This window comes from Oncorhynchus clarkii, chromosome 15 (assembly GCF_045791955.1).
Source record: "Oncorhynchus clarkii lewisi isolate Uvic-CL-2024 chromosome 15, UVic_Ocla_1.0, whole genome shotgun sequence".
NCBI lineage: Eukaryota > Metazoa > Chordata > Actinopteri > Salmoniformes > Salmonidae > Oncorhynchus > Oncorhynchus clarkii.
This window is the reverse complement of record NC_092161.1, coordinates 11,604,667-11,616,681: the sequence shown is the minus strand read 5'-3', so window position 1 is coordinate 11,616,681 and position 12,015 is coordinate 11,604,667. Positions and strand designations below refer to the sequence as shown.

Here is a 12,015-nt window from a genome sequence, read left to right as displayed (position 1 = left end):
TTAAACCGCTGTAATTCTACCAACAAAGAGAAGGGGGTCCGAGACTGTTTTATCTGAACTGAAATGCGTTTTTCATCAAATACATTCGTTTTGGATTTTAAACCCGCGTGTTTTTTTTTCATGCAGTGAGTAAACTTTCTGAGGGGCGGGTTTACTTTTTACCCCAGTCTGTCTATTCGCGTCAAGCAGTCGTCACCACCCCATTTTTGGGGAGTTGGTGCGCTCCTTACCTCAAACTCAACTGGATGGAAATCCGTGGACACCAAAAGTCCCGAGTTATTTCTGGAGCTTTGTACTGGGTTGAAGGAGGATAAGAAAGCGGGGGGTTACTTTTCACCAATTGTCATGATAATTGTTGTACATAGAGAAATAAGGAAAAATCCTGCTGTTATTTTCGCTGGATGGAACTCAGTAAAAAGGTTAGTAAAAGTAGCCTTCTCTCAAAACTTCACTGGCTTGGAGGAATCTCAAGCGGCGCCAACATGTATGCGCAAGTGTGCATGTGGAACTTGCACATTTGTGGTCTCATGTCCTACAATAGTGTTTTGTGCAACATTTCCTACTTTTGGTTTTGTAGCCTTTTGTGACTTGTGGGGAAATGATACAGGTATTTGTTTGTCAGCTGATTTGATTTAATGGTAGTAAATTGGCAAGGGTAAGCTACTTGACCATTTGCGTCACTCTTGCTCTGTTGCAACCATCAATTCTATAATTGCCACAGATAAGAACCGATCTTGCTACCCTACGTTTTAGGTGGAAATTGACTTCATGTCATGACGTGTGGGTGCTGCTTACAACGTTGACATCACCTCAGCCAAGTCTCATAGACAAGACGTAGCATAGTAAACGTAAATCCGGGATGCTGAAACTAGTATGATATGCTTACATAAGACAGAAGGTTATTTAAAGGGACATTTAAAACATAATTTAAATGTTATGTTAATCATCTCCAGTACCACCCCAACATTAACGTATGTAAAAATGGCAGGTTGCTATGTTTTGTAGTAAAAAAATATACGTTTTACCGATGACATTGGTTAAAATCACAATGCACACCAATTATCAGGAGGTGTTGCCTCCTAATTGTCTATTTATTGGTGGATGTCATTGGAAACATTTATCTTTCTTTTTTAATACAACACAAACTTGCCATTTTCCAATCTAATACAAATAAAAAACATATATCACATTTACATAAGTATTCAGACCCTTTACTCACTACTTTGTTGAAGCACCTTTGGCAGCGATTACATCCTCGAGTCTTCTTGGGTATGAAGCTACAAGCTTGGCACACCTGTATTTGGGGAGTTTCTTCCATTTTTCCCTGTAGCTCCTCTCAAGCTCTGCCAGGTTGAATGGGGAGCGTCGATGCACAGCTATTTTCAGGTCTCAAGTGATGTTCGATCGGGTTTAAGTCCGGACTCTGGCTGGGGCATTGAGACTTGTCATGAAGCCGCTCCTGCTTGGTCTTAGCTGTGTGATTAGGGTCGTTGTCCTGTTGGAAGGTGAACCTTGACCCCAGTCTGAGGTCCTGAGAGCTCTGGAGCACTTTTTCATCAAGGATTTCTCTGATGCATTTTTTTATGGTGACATTTTGTGACGTTTTTTTCGTTTCGGACTTCGTTACGTTTTTTTTCCGGCTGTTCAGACACACACATTTTTTTTCATGGAGGCACACCAAAGTTGGTAGCTGATGTCTATGCCCATTTGTCAGTGATTCGTCAACAGTAGGAACTCTTATTTTAATAACATATGGGGGTGAAAGGGTGTTGCACATGTCACCATTAAGATCCACACTGAGGAGAGTTCATTTAAAGTCCCTCTTAATTCACCTGCACATTAATTTCTTTGTTGTTCTGTTTCCATACAATCCATGATGTACAATTACACTAAATATTATTTGAATAATGCATGTTTTTAAATGCCTGCTGTCTTTAAAATGACATTCAGGAGCTAAAGGTTTTCAATAGTTGTTTTTAATTAATACAAAAATATATACATTGGAATATATTGGAATGGTATATAAATATAATATGGGGAAACTGGCCCCCAGGTGCCAGTTTCCCCTAGTAGGGGATGGAGCGAGTTGCCCCCAACACACTCATCCAACATATTACTACTTTACTCTAAAGTGATCTACATTTTTCTCTCTAAACAAGGGGATTATTTAAGATTAAAAAAATATATATATATATATATATCTGGCAACATCTTGTGGTTTTAATGTGAATTACAGGGAGGGGGCTAGTTGCCCCCTAGTACCCTAACGGTGCTCCTATGAACGGTCTAAAAATTAATTTAACCTTAAGATGCTTTTGGGGAAACTGGGCTTAGTTCAGTTGACAGAGAGACAACGTGATTTCACATGACAAGACATAACTGCCTGCGGTCATAGAAGGTAGAACTGAAGTAAGCCAAAGGAAGTCTGTCTGTCTTTCATCGGCTCTGCTCTGGGACTCTGTTATTTATTCAGACTGGCTTTGATTTAAGATTGCAAGATTAGCCACAGTACTTTATTTGTTTTATAAAAGAGAGAGAGGACATTTAATTGAAAGCAGCAGCATTTGTCAGCTGACATGGCAATGTTACTCACGGATACTTAACGTAAACTCACTTCCCTCCTTCCTCCCATCCTACCTTAGTCTATAGTAGACGTATGCCTCCCATCCTACCTTAGTCTATAGTAGACGTATGCCTCCCATCCTACCTTAGTCTATAGTAGACGTATGCTTCCCATCCTACCTTAGTCTATAGTAGACGTATGCTTCCCATCCTACCTTAGTCTATAGTAGACGTATGCTTCCCATCCTACCTTAGTCTATAGTAGACGTATGCCTCCCATCCAAAATTGTTCAGAAGTTTTGGTACATATTTTATGAGGACATATTTTATGACAACGTTTTGTGACATTTTTGTTAGTTTTGGACTTGTTTTTTTCCCCCGGCTGTTCGGGCGCACATTTTTTTCAGGAAGCCAAAGGTGGTAGCTGAAGTCTATGTCCCTTTGTCAGTGATTGGTCAACAGTAGGGATTATTCAATAAAGCGAGAGATTACTTGTTTTCATGCAAATTCTTTCATTGAGAAATACTGCACCAAAAATCTTAGTAAAATTGCACCAATCAGATCTCCTCAGCAAACATGTCAAAATTAATGACAGATCTCTTGAGTTATGGAAGATATTAATTCTGACTATTTTGAAGAAGTGTATACTGGCTATGGCATCTCAAAATGGACAAACAGTACTATTGCCTCCTTCCCCCCCCCTCTTTGGCAAATCACAGGAGTGGAATGTAGTAGCTGAACAGAGGCTATCGATTTAGATCAACCAGAATAAACTGGTACCAGACTTCTTCTTCACTGGCATCTGTATGATCAAAGTGTGTGTGCGGTTATCGTTGTAGCTGGGGGATAGCTGTAAAAAAACTAAATGTCCTGTAGCCCAGTTTGTGTGTTTGTGTTGTCTAGGGGGAGGGGGGAAATTAGAAAGTAGTTTAAACAAATAAGGGCAACAGTTGTATAACACTGGCAGACTGTTGAAAGTCAGGGAATTAGAGTTTAAGAAAAGGCTGCTGTTACACACACAAGACGTTTATTCTTTCAGTGAAATACTGAACCTTTCCGTATTTTATCTAACGGGTGGCATCCATCAGTCTAAATATTCCTGTTACATTGTACAACCTTCAATGTTATGTCATAATTACGTAAAATTCTGGCAAATTAGTTCGCAACGAGCCAGGCGGCACAAACTGTTACATATACCCTGACTCTGCGTGCAATGAACGCAAGACAAGTGACACAATTTCACCTGGTTAATATTGCCTGCTAACCTGGATTTCTTTTAGCTATATATGCAGGTTTAAAAATATATATACTTCTGTATATTGATTTTAAGAAAGGCTTTGGTGTTTATGGTTAGGTACACGTTGGAGCAACGACAGTCCTTTTTCGCGAATGCGCACCGCATTGATTATATGCAACGCAGGACACGCTAGATAACTACACATGGTTGATGATATTACTAGTTTAACTCGTGATTATGATTAAGTTTAATGCTAGCTAGCAACTTACCTTGGCTTCTTTACTGCATTCGCAAAACAGGCAGGCTCCTCGTGAGGCAGGTGGTTAGAGCGTTGGACTAGTTAACCGTAAGGTTGCAAGATAGAATCCCCGCGCTGACATGGTAAAAATCTGTCGTTCTGCCCCTGAACAAGGCAGTTAACCCACCGTTCCTAGGCCGGCATTGAAAATAAGAATGTGTTCTTAACTGACAAAATGACCGATTTCCCATTGTTATGAAAACTTGAAATCGGCCCTAAATAATCGTCCATTCTGATGAATCGGTCGACCTCTAGTCTCTGGTATCAGTAACAGACCGCTGGATGGAACAGTTTGGTCGTTGTTTTTCTCCAGAGTTGAGTCGTTTGCCAGGGATCCCTAACCTGCAACCTCAATGCTATAAGAATCAGACTAGTTTAATACAGATTAAAACTCAAGGCTAGAAACATCAGACTAGTTTAATATAGATTAGACCTCAATCCTCAATGCTATAAAAATCAGACTAGTTTAATACAGATTAAAACTCAAGGCTAGAATCATCAGACTAGTTTAATATAGATTAGACCTCAATCCTCAATGCTATAAAAATCAGACTAGTTTAATCCTGACTGAGCAGTGCTGCAGATGAACAGGCCTGACTGTGTGGTTGACTGAGCAGTGCAGCAGATGAACAGACCTGACTGTGTGGTTGACTGAGCAGTGCAGCAGATGAACAGACCTGACTGTGTGGTTGACTGAGCAGTGCAGCAGATGAACAGACCTGACTGTGTGGTTGACTGAGCAGTGCAGCAGATGAACAGACCTGACTGTGTGGTTGACTGAGCAGTGCAGCAGATGAACAGACCTGACTGTGTGGTTGACTGAGCAGTGCAGCAGATGAACAGACCTGACTGTGTGGTTGACTGAGCAGTGCAGCAGATGAACAGACCTGACTGTGTGGTTGACTGAGCAGTGCAGCAGATGAACAGACCCGACCGTGTGGTTGACTGAGCAGTGCAGCAGATGAACAGACCTGACTGTGTGGTTGACTGAGAAGTGCAGCAGATGAACAGACCTGACTGTGTGGTTGACTGAGAAGTGCTGCAGATGAACAGACCTGACTGTGTGGTTGACTGAGAAGTGCTGCAGATGAACAGACCTGACTGTGTGGTTGACTGAGCAGTGCAGCAGATGTACAGGATATAGGTTGTAATACAGACAACTGGGAGGACAAATACAGACTGTCTTGTCTGTTTGAATTGCATCTCATTTAGTTTGTGTTATATCTGACTGTGTGTTTTCTCTCCAGGTTACGCTCTGAGTCTGGGTAAATCCTGCTTCTTGCACTTCAACCATCCAGAAGAGGCCAGCCGTATGAACAGCATGCTGCCTCTGAAGAGCCCTGTCTCACCCCTGGGCTACAGCACAGGTAACATACACGCCCCTACCCTCTTTCACCTCTGACCTCCCCTTGACCCCAATCCTCGCTTCTACTTTGTTCACTCCCCTCCCTCCCCCATAGATCCCATCAGCCCATAGTTCCTCAAATGTCATATGACTTCCTCTCTTCCACTGTGTGTGAGGGTACAGTTACAGGTGGAACCCATCCTGACAGTTGTGTGTGATTGAGACGTGTTCATGCGTGACGAAGGCATTCTTGCGTCCCTAATATATGCGATATCTTCATAGAGGGGTCTCTGAAGAGCCGCAGGGTTAGAAACACAGAAGGGATGCTTTATTGTAAGGTGTAAAACTGTCTGTTACCCCCCTCCCCCCACAAACCTAAAACACACTTCGCTAGACCAAGGCTGGTGGAATGTTCTTCAGAACTGGCGATCGCTGTCGTCATGGTGATGCAGCTGTGTTCCGCTGATCAATCACCACGGTTACAATCAATCAAATGTATTTATAAAGCCCTTCTTACATCAGCTGATGTCACACAAAGTGCTGTACAGAAACCCATCCTAAAACCCCAAACAGCAAGCAATGCAGGTGTAGAAGCACGGTGGCTAGGAAAAACTCCCTAGAAAGGCCAGAACCTAGGAAGAAACCTAGAGAGGAACCAGGCTCTGAGGGGTGGCCAGTCCTCTTCTGCCTGTGCCGGGTGGATATTATAACAGATAATGACCAAGATGTTCAAATGTTCATACCTGACCAGCAGGGTCAAATAATAATCACAGTGGTTGTCGTGGGTGCAACAGGTCAGCACCTCAGGAGTAAATGTCAGTTGGCTTTTCATAGCCGATCATTCAGAGTATCTCTACCGCCCCTGCAGTCTCTAGAGAGTTGAAAACAGCAGGTCTGGGACAGGTAGCACGTCCGGTGAACAGGTCAGGGTTCCATAGCCGCAGGCAGAACAGTTGAAACTGGAGCAGCAGCACGGCCAGGTGGACTGGGGACAGCAAGGAGTCATCAGGCCAGGTAGTCCTGAGGCATGGTCCTAGGGCTCAGATCATCCAAGAGAAAGAGAGGGAGAGATTTAGAGAGTGCATTTGATCACGGTATGTGTGTGATTCTGGCATACATCAGTGCTGTTCGCTTGCTGTCTCTGCAGTTAGGCAACGGGAATGTACACACACAAACATACATCTGTATAGGGATCTCTCTCACACATGCACACACACACACACACACAAACACACAATTAGATATAACACAAACTAAATGAGATGTTTCTGAGAGTGTGGTTGTCTTATGGTTATTTTTCACACAAATCAAATTGTATTAGTCACATGCGCTGAATACAACAATGCGTTGTAGACATTACAGTGAAATGCTAACTTACCAGTCAATGTGGAGGCTATATACAGGGGGGTACCGGTCAATGTGGAGGCTATATACAGGGGGTACCGGTCAATGTGGAGGCTATATACAGGGGGGTACCGGTCAATGTGGAGGCTATATACAGGGGGGTACCGGTCAATGTGGAGGCTATATACAGGGGGGTACCGGTCAATGTGGAGGCTATATACAGGGGGGTACCGGTCAATGTGGAGGCTATATACAGGGGGGTACCGGTCAATGTGGAGGCTATATACAGGGGGGTACCGGTCAATGTGGAGGCTATATACAGGGGGGTACCGGTCAATGTGGAGGCTATATACAGGGGGGGTACCGGTCAATGTGGAGGCTATATACAGGGGGGGTACCGGTCAATGTGGAGGCTATATACAGGGGGGGTACCGGTCAATGTGGAGGCTATATACAGGGGGGGTACCGGTCAATGTGGAGGCTATATACAGGGTGTACCGGTCAATGTGGAGGCTATATACAGGGGGGGTACCGGTCAATGTGGAGGCGATATACAGGGTGTACCGGTCAATGTAGGTCTTCGATTTTATTTCCAATGATTTGCAGGTTAGCTAGTAGAACGGAAGGCAGTGTTTTTTTTTTCTCTCGATCGCCTACGAGTTCCCGGGAAAGTCGTTTGGCCTCGTCGGACTGGTTAAAGGGAAAATAATCTTCTGCCAGTGACACATCCACATCATTACTGGAATGGTGCAGGATAGCCAGCTAGCACATACAACTCTGAGAACCATATGTTTCTTAGGTGGGATTTTCAGTACTTCAGCATAGCGTTTTCTGCTTGTTTCCTCATGGTTCTATTTAAAGTCTTGTTCTCAGAACATTAAGAAAACTTTACATAAAAACATAAGAAAACAACATTAGTAACATTCCAAAAATGCTCTAATAATGTTATTTAAAAAACATATACATTTTGTTCTCAGCGACAACAATTGTCTATCCTCTATCTTGTTTAGTGTGTTCAGGTGTTCACTGATTGGCCACACCGGATCTTAATGAGTGTTTACTTCGAAATGGGGTTTCGTTTGAATAGACTAAAATGAACAGCTACATATGAGTTAAAAAAAAAAAACATGTCATGCTAGCTCCATCCTGGTGGCACACAGTGGACTAATTCCATGGATAGAGAACAGAAGAGCATAGGTTCGAATCTCACTGTCGCCGTGTCACAGTAAATAAAGAAATGTGTTATTATGATTAACACCTATGCAAATTAATTTCCATTTGGCCTGTCTGCCTGGAATTCAGACCAGTTAACCAGCTAGCAGTGTTATTAAAGATGGTATTGAAACATTCAGTAAACGTTTTAAGGAAGTTATTCAAATCAAATCAAATGTATTTATATAGCCCTTCGTACATCAGCTGATATCTCAAAGTGCTGTACAGAAACCCAGCCTAAAACCCCAAACAGCAAGCAATGCAGGTTTGATTTGATTTGATTTAAGGAAGTTATTAAAAAACCTGCAATCAAACGTAGAATTTACATTCTCAGAACGTTAATAAAACCTCCCAGGAAAACTTTCAGGGAACCCTAGTAAAAACGTTCTCCGAACCTCCCTGCAACATCCCTCGTTCTAATATTTATTTACATATTTCTTAATTCCGTTCTTTTACTTTTGGATGTGTGTATTGTTGTGAATTGTTAGATACTACTGCACTGTTAGAGCACAAGCGTTTCACTACACTGGCAATAACATCTGCTAAATATGGGTTTGTGACCAATAACATCTGCTAAATATGGGTTTGTGACCAATACAATTTGATTTGTATGTTCCCAGAACAGGCGATTCCCAGAACGTTTATTAAAAAAAAAAAAAAATGTTTTATCGATCAGGAAACTTGACTTCATTCCAAGAACCAATGGGCAACCATAAACGTTCATTCCCAGAACCAATGGGCAACCATAAACGTTCATTCCCAGAACCAATGGGCAACCATAAACGTTCATTCCCAGAACCAATGGGCAACCATTAACGTTCATTCCCAGAACCAATGGGCAACCATAAACGTTCATTCCCAGAACCAATGGGCAACCATAAACGTTCATTCCCAGAACCAATGGGCAACCATAAACGTTCATTCCCAGAACCAATGGGCAACCATAAACGTTCATTCCCAGAACCAATGGGCAACCATAAACGTTCATTCCCAGAACCAATGGGCAACCATAAACGTTCATTCCCAGAACCAATGGGCAACCATAAACGTTCATTCCCAGAACCAATGGGCAACCATTAACGTTCATTCCCAGAACCAATGGGCAACCATTAACGTTCATTCCCAGAACCAATGGGCAACCATTAACATTCATTCCCAGAACTTCCAAGGAACTGCATGCTAACTGGGTAGATACACACATGCCCGTCTACGTTTAGTGGTTCTATGTGTGTCTTGGAAGTCATGATGGTATGGATAAAACTGTCCCATTACTCAGGTAAGGGAAGAAATGTTTCCTCTCCATTGCTTTCACCTATAGTGTTTTCAGATCAGCGATGATGGAGGGGAAATTGAACCGTCAGGGGAATTGAGGAAATTCCTGACCACTTACAGTATTTATATTTCCCCAAATTCCAAAGTAAGGAAGTCGGTTGCTCTGCTACTTTTAGAAACCTGAACTACCATGTGTGTATTAGTTTTGGATGTGAGAATAGGTGTGTGTGTGTTGGCTGTCAGGCCCTCTGTATTATGGGCCATTTTGTATAGCAGCTCTCTGCATTTTGGGTTATGGGTGTTCTGCCAAGCCCAGCTAGGAATCGACTTAGCTGCACCTACATCCACCATGCAACTTTCACCCTCACTCCTAATGGGGCGGCACACACTGGCCCACGTATACACAGAGCTATTAATACCTCTCTCCTTCCTCAGTCCAATAGGCTTCAACAGACTAAACAGACAACCATTGGACAGGGAATGGAAATGTTTTCTTCACTATTCACTTAACGGTGAAGATGGACACTTTTTTAAATAACATGTCTTATGTATCAACTCTTCCTCTCTCTTCCTCTCTCTTTATTTCTCTTCCTCTCTCTCACTCTTTCTCGCTCTCTCTCGCTCTCCCCCCAGACTATCTGAAGTTTAGTAGTGACTACAGACATGGGGAGGTGGGAGGGGCCAGCAGCGCCAGAGGGATGCGCTCAGCCTCAGAGCTCCGTGATTTGATGGACACCTTACAACGCAAGAAGATCGCCCTGGAGACAAGCCTGAGAGCCAATGGGGACGCTAGCCCCTCGTACTTCAGTATGACACAGGTATGACAGCTGTAAAGCTCTCCCAGCAGGATCAACCATACTCAACAGGCAGACCCAGAACGGGGTCAATATGGATCTCCTCGCCATGGCAAAATGTGTACAAGTTGAGAAACTGAGCATTATGACTCAAGAGGGGCATGACCAGTTTGGGGTTTCATGCATTGTGAGTTGGAGTTTATTACTAAGTCAATAAATTACAATATAATTTGGTCCATAAGACTCCTGAACATCTTCTACCCCCAGGCCATAAGATTCCTGAACATCTTCTACCCCCAGGCCATAAGACTCCTGAACATCTTCTACCCCCAGGCCATAAGACTCCTGAACATCTTCTACCCCCAACCCCTAAGACTCCTGAACATCTTCTACCCCCAACCCCTAAGACTCCTGAACATCTTCTACCCCCAACCCATAAGACTCCTGAACATCTTCTACCCCCAACCCCTAAGACTCCTGAACATCTTCTACCCCCAACCCTGAACAGCTAATCAAATGGCTACTCAGGCTATTTGCATTGACCCCCCCCCCCCCCCTTTACGCTGCTGCTACTCTCTGTTTATTATCTATGCAAAGTCACTTTAACTCTACCAACATGTGCAAATTACCTCGACTAACTGGTGCCCCCGCACATTGACTCTGAACTGGTATCCCCTGTATATAGTCTCACTATTGTTATTTACTGCTGCTCTATAATTATTTGTTACTTTTATTTTGTATTTTTTACTTACCTATTTTTTTTTAACCTATTTTTTGGACCGAATACAACAGGTATTACAGTGAAATGCTGACTTACAGGCTCTAACCAATAGTGCGGTTGAATCATGACGTTGGTGATCTTCAGGTCGAAGCTCTAGAAAGAGGCCCGAGTTCCCGACTCGGAATTCTGAGTTGGATGTCCGTTCAAAACGTATTTTCCCAGTCAGAACAACAACAAATTCCCTAGTTCCCAGTTGTCTTGAACTCACTGGAGGCGCAGTTCCTAGTTCCCAGTTGTCTTGAACTCACTGGAGGCGCAGTTCCTAGTTCCCAGTTGTCTTGAACTCACTGGAGGCGCAGTTCCTAGTTCCCAGTTGTCTTGAACTCACTGGAGGCGCAGTTCCTAGTTCCCAGTTGTCTTGAACTCACTGGAGGCGCAGTTCCTAGTTCCCAGTTGTCTTGAACTCACTGGAGGCGCAGTTCCTAGTTCCCAGTTGTCTTGAACTCACTGGAGGCGCAGTTCCTAGTTCCCAGTTGTCTTGAACTCACTGGAGGCGCAGTTCCTAGTTCCCAGTTGTCTTGAACTCACTGGAGTCGCAGATCCTAGTTCCCAGTTGTTTTGAAATGTGCAGAATGTTTATCCTTTTAAGCTTAAAGACCCTTAAACCCAGACTTGGACTACACATCCACGCCACTGAGTAGCAGGCTAGTGAATGCTTTGCAATGCTTGCAGTTAGCCACTGATTCCTTCCAAACCACTCATTGTTGAATCTGCGATTTCCAACTTGTTGTGTAATGTTTATGGCCGATGAGCACCGAAATGTTTTATCAATAATTTCTCTTCATTGAAAAGGATTTGCCAGTAGATTGTCGACTTGATTCATGATGATGACTGATAGCTTGCTAGCTAAGATTTTGAAAGTATAACATTGACCGTCCAATCAAAGCTACTGTAGATATGTGGTCTGACGTCATTTTATCTTTGGCCAATGACCTTGAACCTTCTTAGATGGGTACTTCAGTAACTCTATGGCAGCACCCAAGGGGCTTGAATCTTTTAGCTCTCCCCGTAGATTTTGTGGCGTCGTAGTGTCCCCGTGAGTGACAGAACATTGAGCCAATCACAGCACAACTAGAAAACATTACCAACCCCTACGCTCCGTATTTTCCGCTGGCTGCCCCACCACCACAGAAAACACCTGCATTTTGGAGATGCCATAAGAAAGCAAAA

General features: G+C 43.2%; 1 protein-coding gene across 1 annotated transcript in view; it reads left to right on the top strand.

Moving 5' to 3' along the window:
- The first annotated feature begins 228 nt into the window (after positions 1-228).
- The window catches only part of LOC139366907 (pleckstrin homology-like domain family B member 2), a 46,207-nt gene continuing 34,420 nt past the window's right edge, over positions 229-12,015 (top strand). The window contains exons 1-3 of the mRNA XM_071104656.1: positions 229-419; positions 5,345-5,464; positions 9,904-10,088. Of these exons, the coding sequence (XP_070960757.1) occupies positions 5,410-5,464; positions 9,904-10,088 (240 nt within the window). The 5' untranslated portion in view covers positions 229-419; positions 5,345-5,409. The remainder of the gene's footprint in view (positions 420-5,344; positions 5,465-9,903; positions 10,089-12,015) is intronic.